At 43.0% G+C, this 24,219-nt stretch overlaps 1 protein-coding gene across 6 annotated transcripts in view; it reads right to left on the reverse strand.

Annotated features, from left to right (window-relative positions):
• Positions 1-2,345: 2,345 nt before the first annotated feature.
• Positions 2,346-24,219, reverse strand: part of atp8a1 (ATPase phospholipid transporting 8A1) — a 108,995-nt gene continuing 87,121 nt past the window's right edge. For 4 of the 6 annotated variants that reach the window (XM_076875819.1, XM_014412626.3, XM_014412630.3 and 1 more), the window contains 8 exons: positions 22,448-22,526; positions 21,321-21,382; positions 21,010-21,066; positions 20,599-20,706; positions 9,569-9,657; positions 9,109-9,201; positions 7,053-7,144; positions 2,346-3,379 (listed from right to left, as the gene is read on the reverse strand). In XM_076875819.1, the coding sequence (XP_076731934.1) occupies positions 3,282-3,379; positions 7,053-7,144; positions 9,109-9,201; positions 9,569-9,657; positions 20,599-20,706; positions 21,010-21,066; positions 21,321-21,382; positions 22,448-22,526 (678 nt within the window). In that variant the 3' untranslated portion in view covers positions 2,346-3,281. Of the gene's footprint in view, positions 3,380-5,928; positions 6,231-7,052; positions 7,145-9,108; positions 9,202-9,568; positions 9,658-20,598; positions 20,707-21,009; positions 21,067-21,320; positions 21,383-22,447; positions 22,527-24,219 lie in introns of all 6 variants that reach the window. The other 2 variants (XM_076875816.1, XR_013093789.1) reach the window with 2 other exon arrangements.

Genomic DNA, 24,219 nt, shown 5'->3' on the forward strand with positions numbered 1-24,219 from the left:
CATTTATTTCATGGTTCAGGCTTTAAAGGGTTAATATTGGCATCTCCAGTCGGCAGCATCCCAACCCACCTGCTACTCAAACCTATTTGAGAAAACTGGCTTTCAGTCGTGTAAACTGAGGGGTTACCCTCCAGTATAAGATACATAAAGACCATTTTAAACAATGAAACATGTAAAGTCACTCTAGTAGAGTCTAGTAGAGTCTAGTAGAGTCCTGGTGTCGATAGCAGTTGTACAGAAAATGTAGAAAAAAGCAGCTGCTCAAAAAACCCTCTTCTGAATGTAATAAAATCACACTTGCTCCCACCACCAGTAACCACAGGTGTCACCTCATCAACCAACAGCAAAAACTTGCACTCTCCAGCTTGAAAAAATAATTATAGTTCAGACGTACCCGGTATTTATTTCATTACCTAATCTCCCCACACTAATGTTTTATTTATTTGTTTGTTTTTCAGTCCGTAAAATATCTGCAAATAGCAAAGCAGTCACAGAAATGAAGGCTTAGGCCGGCGTCTTACAACGCTTCCAATGATCATCGTGCAAAAATGCAACGATATCCTGTTACAGTTTACAATAATAAACCCACATTTAGAAGCTGTAACCAGAGAATTGTTAGTGTTTATGTATAAAAAAATGTTCTGTCAATCAACTAATGAAGGGAGGTTTTTGGACCTTGATTATAACAATAAGAATTTGAAAAGCCAAACAGGACTTAGTCTGTGTGGGATCACACGAGAAGTTCGAGTAAACCCCGCAATCATAACAAATGAGAAGTCTATTGATATAATTTGTTTGTCGTGCTCGCAGGCCGATGGCCGTCCCTCCTTTTCCTGTTTGGATTTTCTCTCCAGTTTGTCGCCACACACGCTGATTACAAATTTGCAAATAACACAAAAGCAATAACAGACTTCCACATTGTTCGTCAGTGATTGTAAAGTTTATTTCAGTAGTCCTTCGTGGCAGTAAAGACAACACTTATAAGTTTGCAGTCCCAACATGCAGAACAATCATCGAACAAAAAGACAGAAAGGAAACGAATCATCGAAAAGAAAAGTTAGAAGGTGCGCCTTTTTTGTTTCCGCTTTTGTAAAGTGATCAACACTTGAGGGAGAAGTAAAGTAGTACGGTTAACACTTTGGAGAACAGTTTTTGTTTTCCATTCATGCAGCCCACGACCTTCACAGACAACGACGTGTGTTTTACGTTTTCTGGGAAGAAAAGAAAGAGAAGAAAGCAAAAGTCCAAACCTTCCACAACGACGACAACCACATTCTGCTGTTTGGAAAGTTTCTGACAAGATGACAGCCGATTAAGTTTTCACGCCAAAGACCAGCAGAGAAAAATAATCAGAAACACAAAACACAAATGAGCTTTCCTGTAAAGCAGGAGGTACACTGCGTGGAAAAAAGGTCACAAACGTGTACACTCAAGAGAAATCTACACCGAAACCAGAAAATACCAGATATCCACAACTGGAAAGGTACATCGAGTGCATTGTGCAAACATCTGTCGAAGCGAGCGGTGCGTCAGAAACTCTCACAGTCGAGGTCGAGCGTTTCACCGCGAACACCCGCACGCCGGCAGCCTCGCGTTCCCATACAGGCCATGCATCGGCACACGTTAGTACACCATAGCTATACCTGGAGTCGTGCAGACGGACAACTTGAGCAAGCGTCACTACACACGCGCGCGCACACAAATATACAATAAAAGAAACACACCAGGAGGACTGAGGTGCCAGAAACCTCCCAGTCTTTCATAGAGGACACAGACATGCAGTGCATACACAGAAATTATCCACAGTAGAGGTACACACACACGCACCCACACACACTCGTACGGCACATGCACATGCAAGCAAAAAACCGACACACACGTATACACACACTCGCACCATCAGAAATCTGATCTCCCATAGGGAGAAGAAAGCAATCACACAGACATTAGTCAATTATAAATAAATCAAGCTGTAACAATATTAATATTAATAATAACAAGACATTTAAGAAAGCTCGGTTTCCTCGTCACGTCTAATCTATCCCGCAGTTCATCCGAGGAAGAAAAAACGAAACGTTACAGACGATTCATTACAAAGCCGGTCGATGCAAAATTCATACGTCTCCAATATAAAAATACAAATCCACAAAATAACTATAGAGACAGAGCAGTTTTGATACTGTCGTGGAGTTTCCTGGCTAATCTCTCTCTCTCCCTTAAGCTAATGGCACTTATGTTAGAGGGATAAAATCTCCATTTGAAGGGAACCACTGCTGCCACTGTAAGCTTCAACGAAAAACCCATCAGAGAGCCTCCTCTTCACCTCTGCAGGAACAAATCTGTAGTTTTCACATTGTAGGAGTGCAATTCTGTGGTGGGGAGACAGTAGGTGTGTGTGCGGCGCACTGGTCTAAGCGATCTGTTTCTTCTAAGAGGGAACAGTTTGACGTAGGCACCGTTGTGATTGTTGAAACGGGAGCGGATGCGTGGAATGCAATTTTAAGTCGAGAGCAATACGTCTGCTGCGAAAACGGTGGACACAGGACTACGGTAGGTTGCAGGAGGCAACTTCTTCAGAAAAAACATAAATAAATGAAGAGGCAAGAACGAGGCACAGTATCTACATGTGTATAAAATGCATTTGAAAAGAAACCGACGGAAAGAAAAGGCATAATAAAATGTAAGGCTTCACACAACAGATGCTTCCTCGAGTGCAAAAACAAAACGAACATGTCCAAACATCTGCTCTGATGTGGTCTGTGTCGCGCTGGACACACACAGGAGTTTAATTACATTTGCTTTAAGGTTTTTTCTCAGATTCACTAGTACTTGGACGATTGTATATACGACTGCTCCTTGGCAATCTTTCACAAGTGCAAAAGCGTCTGAAACCAATCGCTGTCCAGTGTTTGATTTCGATTTACTAAAAGGATTTTTAGGCTTTTGGCTCAAATCAACAGAAAGGAGACAAACGAACAGTGAAGAACTTCAGACCACAGACTGCTAAGAAAGCACAGTGCTCGTATCATGTCTGCGCGACACACAACTACAGCTGACAGTGAACGTGACTTGTTTTGTTCCTTGTTTTTTTCTTTTAAATCCCTTTTTTCCAAAGACGACACAATGTCCCTTTCTTCTGTCTCTTTCCAAACCCCCCTTCCCCTCAGCGCCGGAGGCACACGCACACACCACCGCTTCTCCCCGTTAAGCTTCAAATATCGCCACTGGAAACGGCCGCCGTGGCTCCGAGCAGGCCGGCCGTGAACAAGAAGGCCGACGCCTCACCACGTGTTGGTCCTCTGCTTGGTGGTGTCGTACGCTCTGATGACCTCGGACTGAGACACCACTCCGTTCTCATCTTGAGAGAAGGCGTAGCCATCTGTGAACATAATGAATAAAATTCAAACAAAGGCTGTACAGATCAGTAATTCATTGAATTAAAACATATATATACATAAAAAAAACACACATATGAGACACATGAATCAACAAACAAAATCTAAAGTCTTAAAATTTGGGAAATATGCTTATGGTTGCTTTCTTGCTGAAAATCAGTACAGGCCTCACGTCTGCATCGTTAGCTCGGCTACAACCAATATAGACTTAAAGTGATGTTAGATCCTGATGAAGACGCTGGCTTTTATCAATCTGATAACCAAACAAAAAGAAAATCATCTCTCCTGCCCCGTGGAACATACAAGCACACACACCTAAAAACTACTTGGTGTAACCTGACAACCACAGACTTCAAGGCAAAATGGTTTTTCCCTGACTGGTTGGCAAGTGGTTGCTAGAAGGTATTGGCAGTTGCTAAGGGAAACTGTTTGCAAAGAGATATACAGCCCAAAATTGAAAACTTCCTTGTGTTTGCTTTGATTGCTAACAGTTTGTCCCAGGTCCTGTCAGCTTGTATGGAAGACCCTGCTTTCTCTGCAATCACGTGCCAACTACTCAATCAACTTCCAGCTGGTAATGAAACTTGAAAAATGCAGATAAAGGTGACCCCTGCAATCTGTTCCAACCTGTGTTTGCCACAGGTTGGAACACTGGTCTCTGTGTGACCAAGGCCCAACGACATGACATCTGACCTGTCTGCCAGGCAAGCTTTGGATCCTGTTTGCAGTCTTTATGCTGAGTTAAGAAGCTTCTGGCTGTAGCCAGCTCCAATTTGAGCTTCTCTCACATTAGAGTCACTGTGGTAAATATCTGTTTAGATTTCTGCAAGGCACGATAAACAGTTTCTAAGTTGTTTCCTACGTTGTGACCAGGAACCTCTGGAAACCTCCAGGGCTGAAAATGAAGTCAGCTGCTGTTCTAAACTCAAAAGCGAATCATTCCTCTTTAAACGGCCCAAATTTATAGCCTGTTAACAGGAAAGTATTCACAGAGCTCCACTTGTTGTCACATCATTCCAAAAAAGGATCATTTTCACCTCAAAATTCTACACGCAATCCAAAACGATGCAGTGAAATAAAGTTTGCCCGAAATTCTTGAAATGTTTTTAAGCTAAAAGGCAAAAACGTAACATGTATATAAGCATGCACAGCCTTTGCCATGGCACTCACAGATTACATCAGGTGTATCTTGTTTGCACTGTTTCTACAACTTGACTGAAGACCACCTGTGGTAAATTCAGTTGATTGAACATGATTTGGAAATGCACACGTCTGTCTATAATATATACAATCATAGTGGATAGTCCATATCAGAGCACAAAGCAAGCTATAAAGTCCAAGGAATTGTTTGTACATCCTAAGACAGGATTGCATTGAGGCTGGGACACTTCCTAGAGCTGGCCCCTCGGCCAATGTGAACGAGCAGAAGGGCTTTAGCCAGACCAATGTGGTTGCTCCGAAAGAGCTCCAGCATTGCTGTGTGGAGAGAAAAGAACCTTCCACAAGAAAAAAACAGAACTCCACCAACCAGGACTTTGCCAAATGATGGACTCTCAGACCATTAGAAGCAAATTCTCTGGTCTGATGAAACAATGATTGAACTCTATGGCCTGAATGCCAAGCGCCATGTCCGGAGGAAACCTGGCACCGCTCATCACCTAGCCAATACCGTCCTTACAGGGAAGCATGGTGGTGGCAGCATCATGCTGTGAGGACCAGTCAGGATTGAGGGGAAGATCAATACAGCAATGTGCAGAGACGTCCTTGATGATAACCTGCTCCAGAGCACTGTGGACCTGGGACTGGGATGAAGGTTCATCTTTCAACCAGACAAAGACCCTGAGCACAAAGCCAAGACTACAATGTGGCTTTGGGACCCCTCTGTGAATGTCTGAGCATCTCTGGATCTCAAAGAAGTTAATAGAGCTTACAAAGTTCTGCAAAAAAGAATGAATCCATCTAAGGTTGTACCATGTCAAAATGTGGAAGCGCTGTGAATACTTTCAGGATGCACTATATATTTTCCACTTTGACATTACACCGGTGCTGGAGGTGAATCTTTAGAGAACTCACCCATCCAGTGAGGTGAGGGTGAAGCACTCTGCTCGGTCTCCTCACCACTAATTGTCCCTAAACTCAAACTTGACCGTGTTTAACGCACTTCTGACAATTTGCCTTTTCAAAAACCAACATAATGACCAAAATGCCAAAATGAAGGCCTCACTAGTGGGTGGCGTCACGGTGGTTACGTCCACTGTGCAGCAGCTGGAAATAGTTTACAGATGAATTAAAAAGCACAATGCCTTGATGGTTGTCAGCAACAGGCACCAAGTGAAGAGACAGATACGAGAGCTGCCACAAGCTTCAAATAAGCACATTTCCCACAACATCAGACTTAAAATTAATCACGTGACAAAAAGGAAACACAGGATGAGAGTTTACATCTCCCCCAAAAGTTTTATCCTCTGCGTAAAAGCAGCACTGTGCTAAACTCTCCTACAGGATCTCCTCTGACCTCTGATCCCTGACTCACCTTCAGGTGTCAAATGACCCGCTCAGTACCTGGAGGCCAGCGGGAAAGTTCAAAGGAACCCGCTGTGACGAGTGCATAGTGGGGTGGGGGAGGAATAACATTTCATCATTTCATCGTTATCTCATTCTACTGAGCTACTGAGGACACACGAAGGCACACGAGGGGCGGGACAGGAAGTACACAACGAAAAGGAAGAAGAGCGGTGTCTATCGGGAAGCTACGGAGGGGCAGGAGGTGTAAACAGGGCGAGGTTTGATTAATGAATTTAAAAAGGTATCACACAACAACGGTCTCATCCCCACCTATGAGACAAACAAAAAACAAACTGATCAGACAAAAGACAGAAAAGAACAAAACACAAACCCACACTTAGAGAGTCACTGCAAATCTGCCACACCAGTTTCTGGTACTTTTTCATTATCATCCGTTTTCTGCCTCTTATCCGGCTTTTCCAATACCTTAAAATTTCAAAATTGTTAATAAATCTTAAGCACCACGTAAACAGGCTTTTTGTGGGTCGGTAAGACGGTGTGATGAATTTTCACCGTCATTACCACCTGATATTTGGATAATTCAGGCATGTGGATTCAGTCTTGAAGCACACGGGCTTCAAGGTCAACGTCAGCTGAGTTTACTTCTATAGATATGTTAATGTTGACTTACTGTTCATGTCCAGCATAAGAGAAACAAATACACTGAACTGAAGCCATGAATCTGTAAATTAATAGCAGACTAACAGCCAATTTTAAATGGCAACTTCACTAATAGCGTTTCAGATGATTGAAAAAAGAAGTGACATTTAATATTATGCGCAGTTCAACTCAACTGGAAAACAAGTTTAATTCAAGACATTGGGAACGTTGGGGCCATTTGCAGGCACGATTACTGATCTGCACCTGGTTACACTACATGTGAAAAGAAGTGGAAAGAGCAGAGTGTTGCTGTGTCCCAATGGATGAAAGAGAAGACACTCTGGAGATGTAGCATGTGTCAGAGGAGGAATTACGAACTGTGATCTGTCCTACCTGACAGAGAACATATTTGGGAGGAAATAAATCTAAGCTAGCTCGAGTAAGGATGAGAAAGAACGAAGCAAAGAAAGAAAAGGTTTGAGGGTAACTTACGGAGCAGGTTCTGCTGCATGGAGTCAGACCGGTACAGACTCACTGTGCTCTTCTTGAAGACGTTCTTCAGGAGCTGGGCTCTCTCTGTCAAACTACACACACACAGAGCAATATTCAGTGTGTTAGCAGCCTGCTGAGCACCACAGGCAGATTTAATGACCCATACATCAAGGCTGTCCAAGCCCCTCCAGAGTGCAGGGACCTGCCAACTGCTATACCTGCTGGTACAAACACCATGTAGGGAAACATTGCTGTGCAGACGCAGAAGAACAAAGCGATTTTGTGAGAGGAATATCTGAAGCAGCAGCTTGGCCAAAAGGCATTCCTGTACAGCTAACAAATGTTTGCAACAACAGATGTCTGCGTGTGCACGCACGTGGCTGCCTACAAGCATTACGTGCAAAAGTTCATTTATATATTTGAGCGGTTATCACTATACGTTTGCTTCTGTACGCATCCGGACGTGTGTGTGTGTCTGCAGCCTGCTGGGTCTGGGATAGCGTCCAGGCAGGAGGATCGCTTTCAGTCAGCCACAGATCTCACACTGATCTGCTCTGTGTTGCTGGCTGCTGCCGGACTCAGGCCCCAGAGAGAGCAGAGCGGACCTGCTTCAGCTGATACAAAATATAATGTATGGCTTTAATATAGCAGGACCGTTGTTCGAAAATGAGACATTCAGTATTTGGGAGGGGGAGAAAAAAAAACAAAACCAAAAACGAGACAATCTCTCCTATGACACGATTACTGACATTACAGTCAAACTCCCGCAATTTAGCAGCAATTTGAAGATTTCTTTCCTTCACACAGGAATACTGCTGGCAGCAGAACCGGGGTATTAACAGCATTTTGAGGGATTTGGGAGGACAGAGATGACTCTTCCTCCCGGATAATCTTCAAAATTCTGGGGAATGGTTCACATTTTGTGAAAAGAGCAATAATAGCCGAGGCATTAACTATGTAGTCTCGATAGCGTTGGGAGATATGACAGCCCGAGACAACATAAATTCGTCATTTTGCCGTTCTGTTAATCTGAGCCATGTGAGTAACACTACAAATCAATAAAGAGTGCTTTAACCCAGGATTTGATTTCATAGGAGTTGCATCGATGTTACAAAGACTACCAATCTGTCATTTATATATGATAGATGAGCTAAAACAAAGGCTGTTATCTGGTTGTTTTATCCGCTAATAAAGAAAGACTAATCGCTTATATCAAAACAAAGTTGCAAATTTGATGACAGAACGTTTCATACATATTCCTGCTTGCAATGTTTAATCGCCGGAATGCAAAATTTGCTGCCAATTTTCTTTCACGGCATAAATAACACAAGGTATTGTGTTGCACAAAAGCAACAATGCAAAGATGCAGTTGTTGATGATCCAAAGTGCAAAGTATTTTACCTTCTTGAACGCTCTGTACTCACTCAACAAAACAAATAAAGTCATTTTAGGACAGAAATTTTGGTTTTTGGCACTTGAAGGAATTGTTGTTTTCACGTCATATGGTATTGATCGGAGAAGCAACTGACTTTGACTAGTGCCGGGCATTCATTTTACTTGGTTTTAGGCACTTCTGTGTTATCACTTGCCAAAATCTGACATTGCCAGTGAGAATTACAACCTGACAATTACGAGTGTCATTATTTAGATAATTTGATAAATGTTCTCGGATGTCTAATGACTCCAAGACTACAAGGTACAAAGAAAGATATAAAAACAAATCAAAAACAAGTGCTGCTGAGCACTTTATTTATCTCGAGCAAAGACTGTAAATCTTCCTCGCCTACATGTGTGGTACATGCACAGTAAAGAGAATGATAATGCACAATTTATTCGCTTCACATACAAACACAAACAAACACTTTTCTAGAGAAAAAGATTTTTTTTAAACTATTATAATATTACACAGATTTTATCACCTTTTCTCACTGCTTAATGTTTTTGTAGGGACATAAATTTTCATCTACTTTTTATTAAACATAAATTTGATCTACTTTCAGACAAAATCCTGCTGTAAAGGCAAGAGTGGAGGAGCGGTAATGTGGTGTAACAGTACCTCTTTCCATGCACTACTGCTCCAGGGTCTTTAGATAGCGCCTCCAGCTCCTGCACCTCATCCACCAGGGTCTTAAAGAACGCCTTCTTCACACTGTAAATGAAACAAAGGTTTGTAAAACCAGAATCATACAGCAGATGTCTGAACACGACTGAACCTCCACAGGCTGATATTTAAAACCAGTTCGACCAATTCAAGCTGCTCGGAGTGAATCAGAAAATAGAAAAACCCTGACATTACAAATTGCTCCTGACACCTCGAATCTGCAACAGGCTGATGTCAACCAGACCAGAAATGCAATATTTCGACTTGCAGAATGGAAACGCTAGAAACGTTTGGAAGTCTGGACAAAAACTTGGGTGGGAATTGCTTCAGGAGATATGAGAGATTCTGCAGGAATTTCCTGAACTGGATGTGCATTAGAGCGATGATGAGCGAGGAGAGCGGGGAGAAGACTCACACTTTGTAGGCCACGTCGAAAATCAGCGAGGTGACTGGGATGAAGAACAGGCCCATCCAGAAGACCCCTGAATTGAACATCATGTCCGCCTGCCACACACACACACACACACACACACACACACACACACACACACACACACACACACACACACACACATAATAGAAATCAGATCAGATAGAAACACAAGAGCTCCACAACCACTACCATCCTCTACAGCGCCACATATCCAAACACATACATAACAACAGCAGCGGTTTTATTGTGGAAACAGAGAGAAGATGGGTCTAAATAACCGACTCAGTGTGGGTTAATCCTCCATGACTAAATGATACCATGTTTTTGTTTGCATCCCCCTCCACAGGGCGGAGGAAGTACCTGTGATCTATTTAGACAGCGGTATCTCTTTCAAAGGAAAACAGCTCAGATGTGAGCCGTGCTGAGAGCTCCCGTCGGTGCGTCAGCGCAGACACAGAAACGCCTTCTGCGGTGCGTCGACTGCAGCAGCCACTCAATCTAAGTGAGTGTTGATGAAGTGTAATGTATGTAATTATGTGAGTTCAGGTTTAATGTTGGCAGTTTATCACTCCAGAAAACCAAAAGCAGTTAAAGATGTCTTGTTCAGCGGCTTTAAATGGGTTACCGAAAGCTAGTTTATAATGTTTGGCTCATTTCTTATGTTTTCTTGTACAGCTGCACGAACAGTCGTTGTTATTGTAGAATAATTTGCAAATAGTTGTCTTGATTAACTGTTTGGCCTTAATGTCAGACAATTATGTGAAATCCCCATTACATGCAAAAAAAAAAAAAAGGTTCATTGTCTCCAACAGATCATAAATTTTGAGTTGAATAAAAGTTCAGACAGAAATCATTCTCTCCGTTTTCACATAAATCCTTCAAATGATATTTAAACACCGTAAGTTAGAAATGTTCATGTTTGAGTAATGGGGTTACTTTCTGTGTCCAGGGTGCCGGGAAGGCAGTGGGTCGTTCTGGTGGGGGCAACAACCTTTAAGCTATGAGTGTGAGGATGATGTTTGCTTTGGCCCACTGCAGTGAGACTATCTGTCATTACATGTCAAACTGCAAAACTGGCGGTCCTTGCATTGTAATGCGCCGCTTGTTTAAACTGCTAAGGCCCCCTCGACAGTGTCCTTCCTGTAACATGACACAGACATGGCCCTAAGGATGCACAGGCACGCACACACATACACACACATACACACCGATCAGTGTCAGAACTATCAAAGCGCTCAGGTTTGCTCAAATGAGCTAATCTGTTCGCCATTACCTGCAAATTGACTTTGATGTCTGACAAAACACCGGGGGAGAGGAAACCCCAAATGACAGGAAATCAAAAATGTTTTTTCCCCTACAGTTTGAGATGGGACACGGATGAATAGAGCTTTTCTGTGTCACCTGGAGGCTGAAAATGCACAAGATGAGGGAAAATTGCTGTGAAGCACGAGATATTTTCACATCAATTTTGAAATTACGCACCCCGGTGGAAACATTTACTGTTTTTTTGTGTTAAGTCAGTTTAATTATTTTTGTTTTCATCTGCTGTATCGTGCCTTTTGATGGGGGTGTTTAAGCTGTCCTGAGACGTATCAAAGAGTTTAGAAAAATAAACCTTTTAGTCGTTCTCAAACCGAACAATATTTATACTTCTCCGTATTTAAATCTGAGCAATGTAAACACACAAAGGCCTGATGCTTCCAATCTCAAGTTTACCCTAAAATTCAATTATTCTGATGATGACATTTGATATAATAATTTCTACTGCATGCTGAGAAAGCAACATAGCAATGCCAGACGTAAACAAACAGCATTAATCATTCTCAGTTTGTTATTTTTGCACCAAATTTTAAAAATCCAAACAGATCTGACCAGTTGCAAACAACAAATGTTTGCCTTCAGGCATCTGGAAAGGCTCCAATACTACAAGCGGGGCCATCAGAGTTGGTAGATGCTAGCAATGTCTCATTCCAGGGGCCCCCTGGGAGCTGGACAGGGTGAGAGAGGTCCGGGGAGCAGGGCTGTATTTTTAGGACAAACCAATAAACTTGTCTGGCTGGACAGACAGTAGTGTCTGCTGGCATGGAAGGGTGTGTTTTGACAGGCATTGACCCCCTCGTGGCCACACACCCACACACAGACAGACTAGACACACAGAAGCAATCACACACACACATATGTTGACACACACAAAATGCTGAGCAGTGCAAACACTGCTGTTATTTACTTTGAGCCACACTGTGTCAAACTTGGTTTGAGGTATTCAGCCTTATATGATAAATATGCAGTGAATCATATGCTACATGGCACGTTTGCATTTCCTCTGCTCTTTCTTTTTAGGTTATGTCCTTGTGGTCCAGTCATGGTAATAGACAGAGGGCAATCATACAACAGGGTGTCTGCTGAAACAGCACAACAACAATATATTTTGCATGTTTTACCTCTAGTCCATGAAATCTGTTTTGGTTTCAGCAATGGCGCCAGTGTTGGGTTGATAAATTCATGCTACATTTCCTAATAATGGGTTAGAAATTGGTTGGTTGTTGCGATGAGATGGTCATCCTAACTCATCCTTCTCACACTGTCAAAGTGTGGTGCCCACCCCCTAGGGGGGGCGTAGAGCCATTGCAGGGGGGGCGCGGTATGAAGAGGGGAAAAAAGAAACCGCTTGGACACTGCTAGCACGGGGCGCCCACACAAACGCAAAGCAGGAGATGAAGCATCGCTGAATATGTTTCCAACCCAACTTCATTCTAAGCCAAAGACTAGAAAATACGGTGAAGCAAATCTGCCCTTTGGCTTCACCTGCACAGTTGCTGAGGTAGGTCTCCCTGCAGGATTGGTTTCCCCTGCATCAGGAGCAGCGCTGGGCTGTTCAAATCACAGACAAACAGGATCCCAGATTCGTGATTTTTACTTTACAAACACTTGTTGTAATGACTAACTGCTCCTGACATGTTGGAGATGTTTGCTCTTTATACAGTAAAGTTGCAGCAGGATACAAATAACATCAGGCTGATCCTGCCACGATTTGTTCCTCCTGTTCAAATCACGGACAAACAGGATCCCACAGCTGTTTATGTTTTTGAACCCATTTTGCACAGAGAGGCATTTTTGAAAAATGTATTGATAACAGTGTTGAATATTATTACACAGGAAAAAACAACTACATGTAAAATAATCACACCGTGTGTGTGTGTGTGTGTGTGTGTGTGTGTGTGTGTGTGTGTGTGTGTGTGTGTGTGTGTGTGTGTGTGTGTATATATATATATATGTATACATATACATATACATATACATATACACACATATACATATATACACATATATACATATATACACATATATACATATATACACACACACACATATATATATGTAAGATCAACAGAACACAGTGTGCTTTGAGGTAGGAGCCAAAAAGGGTGTAGTTTGTGGGTGTGATCACCCGTGTGTACACCTGTGAGCATGGACGCGCTTGTTTTTAAAAGGTTCCTTCATGTAATGATCTGCTAGAGGGTGTGGGGGGGCCACAGCCCCGTCCTCCAGGGCATGAAGCAGGTGTGGAGGAGATCAAGACTCCAGACATCCAGAGGCCCCCAGAACACAAGAGACCATGGAAGACCAACAGAGGGGCAGCTGCGCCACTGTCCCAGTAAGAGCTGAGGAGAGTCCCAGATGAGGGCTCACTCAGCAGCCGCGGAGCAGAAGCCAGGGGGAGTTGCAGTGACGCGCCCGTGAGCTCCGCCGGCAGCCAGCCGCGCCTGAGTGACCGAGCCCCAGGCCGAGAGGCCGGGGGCACCCCACCTCCAAAGTGGCCCGAGCGAGCCCCACGCTCCAGGCCCCGATAAGCGGCCGCCAAGGAGTGAGCCGGTGTGTACCTGGACGCCCACCCCCGGACACAAAGAACCACCAACGCACCGACACCTGAGGGAGTCCGCCACTGGCAGGGGAAGTGGTGGTAGGGGGAGATAGGCCTCCATACCTTGGAGGGCCCAATTATTTTGCACATGTTGAGGAGCGTGTCAGGCTACATTTCACTGTGTGTTATACTTGTATAACTATGCATGTGACAAATAAAGAACCTTGAACTTGAACTATCTGCCATCCTGCAGCTCATCTCATGTAAACAATAACGTGGCCACAGCGTGACGTGAATAAAGGCGCATACCTTTGACGTTGCGTGACGAACTCTGTATTCCTCGTCACACATAAACGTAAAAAAGGAGTTTAAAACAATCTCCGTTTTCGGTGATTCGAAACGTTTACGTGGACGAAACAGCTGCGTGTTCAAAAATACCCGTGTAGGTGCGGACGCAGCATAAAAGAGTTAGTAGTTTATTTTATTACTACCTGTAATTTATTGCAGTTTACTTGTATTTGCTTAATTGTTTGCTGAATGTTTGAAGTGTGAAATACGCAATGGAGCAAAATATGTGCGTGTGGCGAACATTTTTCTTGTAAAACGAAGGGGGGCCTAGCAAAAACAGTTTGGGAACCGCTGTCCTAGGCCATCCGCACTGGAAGCAATTCACTCATCGTGTTTTGCTTTAAAGCTGACGGCTGGTCGCTTGCAGACACTGCCGGATCTGGTTCATTTGGTAACCTTATGCTGTATCTTCTATCCACTAATATATCAGTCAGCAGCATCCTGTACTCACACTGGTAGAAGTTTCTCTCTTGTTACTTAGTTGACTTAAATTAATGAATTCTCCAAGTTTCTACAGCCTCTGCTCGTCTTTCGCTGCTAACTACTTCCAATGTGGACACAGCTTAAGTGTATAAACCCACTGAATGTGCTAGTCAGCATTTCTACTGAATCCAAATGTGACGGTGTGGCGGTAAGAGAAGTAGCCAGAGAATTAAAACGCTGTTTTTTCCTACTTTTGGACAGTGTTGATGACCTGTTTATAACGGGCAGCAAATCAAAACAAACTGGACTGAAGGGTGTCCTTAAAAGGCAGAGGAGATAAAGCAGCTTGTCTGAGGGGCTTTATTAACCCCCATTACAACATAATTAAGGATTATTTTGGACTGTGCGTCATGCAAAACCAGTGTGATGAATAGTAAAAAGCAGTTAAAAATCTGCCCCCACAAAGCTGATCAGGGGCCAGTGAACAAAATCAGAGCTGTGTCTGCTTATCAAGGTGGAATCTGAATGAAGAGGTTCCAGGAAAAAAAGTAATTTGTGATCTGCAAATCTACCTGGTTTAAATAAAAGTTTAAACATACAGAACATCAAAAATGTAACTTTATTGAAAGACGTAAATCCTTTAACTTCAGAAAAAAGCTTCAAGGGAAAACTCAAAAGTATTTTAGGATTGTTTTTCCATCAAGACTTGATCCTTGATCCTAGGCATGAGCAGCCAGGTGCTCATGCCTAAGAAAGCCCATAGTCTCAGCAGCTTGAATTATGCTAATACCTGCCATTGTAATGGTAAATGTGAGCTGCGTTTGTCCACTGCTCCACTATTCACTCCACAGGCCCAAGATATGCTCTGGATTCTGCAAACAAGACTGTGAAAAGGCAACTTCATAACACTTAGCAGCTGCATCCAAGAGATGCTAATATTCAGACAGTGGCAGTTTGAGTACACAGAGCTTCTGTGTTTGACGTTTTCTTTTTGCTTTCAGGTAGGCTGAGAGGAGACGGTTAGACTAATATGCTACATCCTGTCTTCGACTTCAGTCTGCATCTATGTTTTTTCCCTCAACTGGCTTGACCGGACACCAATGTGCATGTCGGCTTCAAGGAGAGAAGGGAAATTGAAGATGAAAGTATATATTTGGCCAAGTGTGGTTTCAACCCTCAGCGGCCTTTCTTGTGCAAATACAAAGTTCAGACTTGTTATGGAAGCATAGCTAGCAATCCGATAACAGAAGGGTATGAAACGCAAAAATCGTCCAACAAAGGCAGTAAAACGGCGAACAGGGAGCCTTAGTAAGACAAGACAAGTCCACTACTTCTACATATGTCATCAGCAGAGACACACACCCACCCAAAAAATGCAGAATATGGAAAACAAACAACTTCCTCTGTTGTATTTTTCATCGACTCCATGTTATTTTTGTGTTGCTTAATAAAGACAGCAGGAAAAGCAGAGAAACATATAACTTATGACTTTTATAAACACAAGTCAGCAGTCTCACAGCCAACTCCACATGTGGCATTAATAATAACTCTTTACTCTTACTGTACATTTAATTAGGTAATTACACTAAATGTGTGTTGTGGTGCTTGTCAATCTTAGACAAGAACACTCTTCAGTCTTGGAGGAGGATTATAAGAATTAAGGGACAAAGGCAGCCTCAACGATGTGGAATAATATTTCTAATATTTCAAAAAAGTTAAATAGTCAGGAAGATATACCAATTATAGGGCAGGTTTTGGGGGGATTGTGACAATAATTCTAATCCGTGAACAGACTTTGCAGTCAGATCTGATAACCTGCCGTGTTTCTTTGCTCTGTTGTGTGTTTGTTTTGTAAAGAAAAGCTCATTAGGACTTTTATTTCACAGACAAGAGCATTCATCACGGGCAGGACTTTTGGCGCTTGGAGGAAATTTGGCAGTGAACACTCAAATCTTAGATTCCTTTTCAGGTATGCTACAAACAATAATAAACAACTGTAACTGAAAGCTAAATATGACAGATGATGGATTAGCGGTTTCAGACAGGTTTCAGCTTTCGCTGAGGTAGGGTTTTTTCCTCCACCCTATGCTGAAATAAGCAGATATGAGTGATTCCCTGCAAGTTCAAATGCACAAAATACAATGACAGAGTAAAATAAGTTACTGGTACTGTCGTTTATGAAAGCAGTAAGCACTTTTTAAAGCTACTAAAAATAAATAACTGAATTTTTTAGAAAATCCATGTCTGTGTTTTTAATATGACATCCAACCATCCATCCGTCCATTTTCTCCCACTTATCCGATTCACAGCTGTCGAGTCTACCACAGAGACTGCAAACCTATTGCAGAGCTACCACAGAGTAACAGGCAACCACAGGCAAGCATTCACACCTATGGCCAATTTAGAGTCACCAATTTGACCTAAAGTGGATGTGTTTGGTACCCAGAGAGATCCCACACAGACAAGTCCGAAGAAAGTTCCCAATTCAAACCCACGACCTTCTGGCTGGGATGCACGCAGCACGCTGATGCGCATTTTATGGAGCGTAGTTTAGATAAATGACACTGATTCACACTTACTGATAGCTTGAACTCTTGCAGCTCTTCCATTTTCCTCCATTACTGCATTAATATTTTCTGTTTACAAGTTGCTTCACTGCTTCAAAATAGAGCAGATATTTCAGGAGGCGTACTCTGAGGGGGAATAAAGTGGCTAACAGACGACTGAAGACAGGAGCGATGTAGTGGTTTGGTAGAAGAGTTCAACTAACGTTAAACTAAATAAAAGCAGTCCTGAATAAAAATCATTCATAATAGTCACTAAGCTGATCTGTTCCTCTAGAAATTGTTTTCATTCTTGTCCATGTCACACAGGCTGTCACAGAAAGCCCTGTGTATTCCTGGCCTGCTACACATCAACAAACATCTTTGCAAAGCTATTCCTTTTTGAAAAATAAGAGTCTCTGAGCAGAAACTGTGAAGAAGCCGTTGCAGTGTACAATCCATATGCTGATGACAAGCACTCGAGTCTGACTGAGTGATAGATGCTCCGCTGCAGCTTGCAGCAGAAATTGGAAAACAGCAGAGGTGTGAGCAGAGAGCGGGGGACAAAGTGTGCAGGGAGACAGCTGCATTGATAGCACAGGCATGTCAGCAGGCAACAGGTCAGTGCGACAGAGTGTGCATGAGACATCTCCTGAGGTGAGGCTAAGCCGCTTAGTGTGGCAGATTACGCTGCCTGAACAGAATAATCTGACATTTTCTTTTGATATTTGTTTCAGACTTCAGTGAGGTGATCATTTGGGACAAAGCCATTCTCAGGGAGTACCTGTGAAAACCATACGAGCTGTTTCGGGGTGTTTGGACGATTGATCCGGCACCTGCCCGGTCGTACGTCCAAGGAATATTTTGCCTGACTTTGATGAATGGGTTCTTGTGAAGCCGAGTGCTGCTTAACATGTTAAAGGTGGTGAGCTGGGTTGTGTGTGAGAGCCGAGGCAGGAGTGGAAGGGAGTTCTGGTGTCTGTTATGCTGTAGGCCCTCGGGCAGTTTTTCAGCTGGCAGAGATGGGGTGGGGTGAACAAAAGGAGAAGGCAGGAAAAAGCCGAGAGCATAAAAGAAAGTAGATATAAAGGACAGAGAGCGCTTTTTCTTCTTCTTCTTTTTACCTTCAAGTACACATTAGGGAGGCTATGGTGAAATATGCGGGGCTTCATCAGGGTTGTGAATAATCCTACTCTTCAGAGGCTACAAGGTCTTGGAAGTGGCGCCTGTGTCTCTGACTCCTTCTCGAGTTTCAGAGATGTGTCCCTGTTTGATGATATACTGGCATCCCTGAGTTAGGGCTGGGCATAGAGTTACCCACTACCCAGAGGACACCATTACTGTCTTCAGTCAAGTGCTGCAGGGTACGGATGAAAGCAGCAGGCTTCACAGACAGGGGATAGAATTAAGCTAATATACCTACTCCCTGTGTGTGTGTGTGTGTGTGTGTGTGTGTGTGTGTGTGTGTGTGTGTGTACTACTGAGTGAGTAGTACACTGAGCCCAGTGAGGGTATAGCAGTCAGCATTTCTGTACATGTGCACCTACTTATGTTATTTACTGTGTCACGCACAAACAAGTACCCAAAACATGTGGAGTTATTGTACGCCAAACATACTGTTGCAGTAGTAAAACCTCTGTCAGATGAGAATACTACATGCAACTAGACGCAACATAGAAATTCTTTCTTCAGTCCAAAGGTTAACAAAGAAAATCTGCCACAGAGATCTTCCTTTCCAAAAGCAAAACCTGCAATCATCTCCCCAACAGAACTGATCAGAGATGAAGGAGATCTGACTCAGAATTGTAGCTCCTACAGGGATTGCGTGACATTTTGGGAAAAATCCTCTGCTTTCTGGCAGAATGTTTGAAGAGAAGATTGATACCATTCTTATATCTCTGTGGTATATATGAATGTACACAAGCCGGAGGTTAATCTGGCCAAATATAGAGACTGGAAGCAGGGGCTATCCAAAAATCACCCCTTAACATGCTCTATCTCATTTGTTTGATCTGTACAAAAACCAAAGTGTAAAAATAATATTTTACTGCTTTCATATGTGCAGGATTATTGCTCTGTGAGCCAAAATAACATTAAGCACGCACACTCTGTAAAAAAAAGAGACGTGTTTGGATTTTATACCGATTAAACAAACAGGACATATCGTGTAATTTAATCAGTGAGCTTTGTAGGTGCTAGTAGGTGGATCCTGTTACTGGCAAACAAAGCTGCAGCCTGCAACCAGTCTTACTGCTAGACTAAGCCAACTGTCTGCTGGCTGTATTATTATATCTAACAGACGTTACTCATTTTCACCATTTAATTAAATGTCAAACTCTTTCCAAAAATAATAATTTACTGAGCAATAATACATGAAAAAAGACCCAATCCTCAATCTGAGGAACAAAAAATAAGGCTTTTCTCCTCAGGCAGACGCAGCCTGCCGTTTCTGAAGTTCATGGTCATTTACCAAAATATAACTGTGCGCAGATATTTTTCACTTCTATTCAGCTTCACATAAGGCAGTACACTGTAGCTGTTTATTATGAGACAATATGTTCAGAGGATTTTAATCCACTAACTCAGCGTGTCCACATAAAATATACCCGGACTGAGTTTCACAAGCCATTTTCTTCCTTTTATTTCTACATTTCCCTGAACAATCTCAAGCGGTCTGAAATGCCCACAAATAATCAAACAGTGATGAATGTGTTACATTTTACATGTTAGCTGAGGCCTCAGATGCATAAAGTATTCATCTCAAATTGGGCACACAGGACGAATAAAGCTTTGTTTAAGTAATAAAACCCCAAGTTTTTCTTACTTGTCAACAAGACTAAAACCCACTTTTGTTTTTAAGGAACAGTTTCACATTAGGTGAATTGTAGAGGGATCTCTACACAGCACCTCTGCAAAGACAACATTTGTTGTAAGATGTTATTTTCCTCTTTTCTTTGAATGGTTTCCTGCAGTGTTATTGTTACGCAATGAAAAGATGCCTCAGTCTCCTGCCCACAATGTACTGGGAAATTTCACCTGTTTAATAGGTTCCCATTAACCACCTGTGGTGACAGTTACAGTAGTTACATTCACACGTAAATACTGGGTCCTGAAAGGAAAAAAGTAAAGAAAATATTTGAATAATTAAAACTTTTCTGGGCCTTGGTGTAGTCCCTCATTTCTTTCTCCGTCTGACAAAAAGCAATTTTACCTCCTCTGTCTTTAAGACAACTTTCTTCCAAGTTGTTGTCCCACATAAACAGAAGGTTTTAACCGCAGGTGTATCTGCTGAAACCACAGCCAGAGCTCTTTGACATCTTTGATATCCAAGAGCAGAGAAACACTGAATGAAACCTGATGGCTAAAGCAGCCTTAAGCCTTTGTCTCATAGTGATGTTCAATACGAGCATCCAACACGAAAGAAAATGAGTGGAAGGATAATAGGACGGATGTGATTGATGTTCAAGGGGTTGAATGATTGTCGGGTACATTTTTAGGCTATCAGTCACCCGTGTCTCTCTTTGCTTAGCTTCTAGACGGCCTCACTGTTTCAGTTTCACCTGTGGATACTCAGAGCTGAGGGAGAAATTTTAACACAAACACAGGGCAAATTGGCCCAATTAAGTCATTAGGCAACACAAGCCAGAGGTCTGACAGTTTACACTCCTCTGGCTCTACTTACAAAGATCTTTTTTAAGGTTTTCCCACCAGCTCCTTTCTACAGAAAATGAATCATAAGGAGCTACAGATGTGTCTATAATAGCTGATTATATCAGCAGTTTCTTTTGGGACTGGGGGAAGCATGTGTACGTGTGCACGCCGGCATGTGTGTTTACCTCGCCTGACATGTCAGGTGCCAGAGGGATGAGGGGCCACAAGGAGGAATAGATAGCGAAAAACACCACCCACAGGCCGATGCTTCCCCAGATGGCGATGTGACTGAACTGTTAGGAGCAACCAGAGGACAGTAAGTATCACAAAAGGTTTTGCGATTTGAGCACTGCTACAATTTACTCGAGCCATTTTAATCACGCTTCCTTGGGCTTAAAACACTGAATGCTCTCCGGTAACTTAAAAGAGGTACCGTACATTTCACTTGGTTTACATTTACAAGCCTAGCGAGAACATACCATAAAGGGATTTAGCGATAAGAAGAGGATGTAAAATTAGTCACAGGTATCAGCGGCCACGTAAAAGTGAAAAGAGATAACAGAAGCATAGCAAAAGAGAAGGAGGACTCAACTTACCATGGTCCAAGACGAGGTTTCCAGGCCGGCTTTAAGACAAACTGTGATGACGACAAACTGCGGAGACACAAACCACATGTTCGTTCAGCAAAGAGGATCATGTGAAGTTCATCCCACATACCTGAATTCGCAATAAGAAAGCATTTTACTGGAAAAAACGAAACTGGAAAAGATCATCAGACAATTGAAGAGAAGAAGACAAGGAAATATAGCTGATGTTTATTCGCTGGCATTTAAGAACACTTGGCTCACACACCCGAACTCTGTAACACAGCAGAAACACTGCCAGGGAAGAAGACCGGTGCACTTACCGTGTAAACCATGTTGCCTAAGAGGAGATAGTCCGGAGTTCTTCCATTGCCAAAAACTGTATCTGTGAAGGGAATCAGCAGCAGAGGCTTTTAAGCTGTCCTTCTTCAGCTCTTAGGTTTCACATAGGGTAACACTTTAGGTACATCAATGTGAGTTTTGTCATAAAGTGCTTGGAGTGGAGCAGGGAACTAAAAGTAGAAACCACAGTCAAACGCTGCTTCCATTACTGTCCTTGAGAGAGCCTGGAATGCTAATTTCAAGGCAGTATGTGTATGCAAATCCAGCAGAATTGGTGTCCATTAATCATATTCAAAAACGAAAAGTTCTGGCTAATTTAGTGCTGAAAGAGAGGGTAAAATTATTTTTCTGGCAACATTTTAATTAATTCTGCCATTAAAAAGGAATCCGATGCTTTTCGTATAACTTCCTAAATTAATAAGACTGAAATAAGCTGTGAGTCACACAGACATATTGCTTCATACCGCCCAAGTGGGCCTGGGCTCTGGCTAAAATATCAACAGTGTGCACTGCCAGTAAAGAAAGAGAGGCTCCCTTTCCCTTTACTTCCGGCTGGTCACATGTCTTGTGTGCGCTGAGGCTTTGCTGACAGCCTGTCAGTCACAGTGAGGGGCTTGGCGCCTTTTGTTTGGAGAGCAGGCCCAAGCTTGTGTGGTCCTTAGCTCCAGCCAGCCAAGACTTACCGGCTCAAAGATCCCTATTCTCTCTGCACATACACCCACACACACAGAGACCATCTCAACGTGCCAAACATGCACAATTGACCTTCTATGGATCAATAAAGTTATTTGCACTCACGAAGCTCTCTGTTTGAATAAAAACATCATTTTGGCCGCAGAGAAAGCACCTGATTGGGTCTATGTTATCTATCAAAGCTAAGTAAGTGCCAATAACTGCACGCTAAAGCATTTCAGCAGTCATTAGGGCAAACATGAACATGGGCTTGTTATTGCGTGTCCCTCGGACTGGAGCACACACATGTTTGCAATTCATGACTGGATGGTTGAAAAGAGAACTAATTAAGACAAAATACGTGTCTTTGACTGTCCTCCTTATTTATGCGCCAGGTCCACCGAGAGCCGTGGAGGAGTCTCTGGGAGCTACTTACCATGCTGGAAGGCTTTAAGGGGGAACCAGAAGAGGATGACGGAGTGGAAGAGGCCGTTCAGACAATGGGCCCAGAAGACCTGCAAAAAAGAGGGAAGAGGGATGGAGGGAAAGGATGTATAGGAGGGGGAGGACAGGGGAGGGGGAGGTTGGACAGCAAGAGATTCCAATAAGAGGGTGAGAGGGAGAGAGAGTGGAAAAAAAGCATGAGAAAAGGGTGTTGGGAGCTCCAGCTTTCCAAGTGACCCCTGACCTGGGCCCTTTGTGCCAGCCAGGCGCTAGGCTAAGTGGCGGTTTTGTCGGGGCCTCCATGCTGAATGGCCGCCCCGCTGACAGACACGTTGTATATCCTCTGTGTGTGTTATGGGGGAGAAAGAGGTTGCTGAATGTGTTCATGGGCAGTTAAAGCTAATACAAGTTTGCACATTTTCCCTGTAGTCAAGAATAAATTAAAACAAAACGAATCAGTGGGTGTAAGAAAAATACACATACTCATCTCAACAACACAAACACTGTATAACATTAATGTATGAGCTGCCAGTGTGAGGGTTTCCTCTCATTATATTTCATTAGGCTTCGGCCCTTTCATGTGAGGATTTTAACTGGTGTAGTAATAAATGACAGCAGAGTTTAAAAAAGCAAAAATAAATCTAGAAACACACACAGGGAGACTGACAGGCCTGACAGAGATTAAACTGTTTTCACGGTAATTATTGAGAGCCTGCTGGAAAACCGCAGTCTGCGTGTGCGTCTGTCTACGCAAGCATGTAGACTTGAATCGTTTACATCCATACTGTCTCTCTCTCTCTCTCCAAAGCCGCGGTGCTTCAAATTCACATTATGCGACGCGATGGCCAAACAAAACACTAATGGGTGATGTACCATGAAACAGCCGTGAAAATCCTTTCTGCCAAAAAACACTCCATATTTGTGCCGCCTTTCCCCCGCTGTGCTAACACAGACGCTGCTGTGAATCCTGAGAAAATTTGTCGAGATTAAAGGGCAGATGGAGCAGGGCATTAAAAAATCTAAAGCAAACGGGGGAAAGCATCACGTTTTAGTATCTGGCTTGTTTTAAAAAGGCTCGCTTTTCAACAACTTCAGCAAACCTGTCAGTGAAATATTAAACACTACTTATACAAGATGAATTACACATCCTGGAAACTCACTTTCTGTATGTTGTGGTCTTCAGAACAGCTATTCGCACTATTTTACTGTGTAGGGTTACTTGAGATCATCTGGCTGGAAAATGAATGGGCACAGTGAAGGAACAAGTCCTGCTCTAATCTACGCCACGGGCTTGTTTTTGGTCGCTGTAGCACAACCTCCTCATCTAAAGTCCTTTAGCAGCCACCCCCAATCCTGGATTACCTCACTCTCCCACTGTGTACACAAAACCCAATACACTGAGTGAGGGCCAGCCAAAGCAAACCCCCACTCCTCTATCTCTGTGGTCAAATGTGTATTAAATTATCACCAATGTTACAATCACATGTTTATGCCAATTAGCCTCCCACTGGCAGGCTCAGCTCTCTACCAGCCTCCTCCCCAGCTATCTCAATCCCAAACTCTGTGGGAGTGTAAGCCAGCCCCAGTTTCCGCTCTACCATAATGAATGCTAATGAAATCAATAAATGCTCATAATCATTTGTCACAGTAGGATCCTCCCTTTCGCCCCTCCAGCCACCAGGCTCTTTTCTTTCTTGTTACGCAGCAAGTTGCTGGGGCTGGCGCTCCGAATGAATGCCTCGTCTGTCCTGCAAATATTCGGCC

Source organism: Maylandia zebra, linkage group LG2 (genome assembly GCF_041146795.1).
Source record: "Maylandia zebra isolate NMK-2024a linkage group LG2, Mzebra_GT3a, whole genome shotgun sequence".
Lineage (NCBI taxonomy): Eukaryota > Metazoa > Chordata > Actinopteri > Cichliformes > Cichlidae > Maylandia > Maylandia zebra.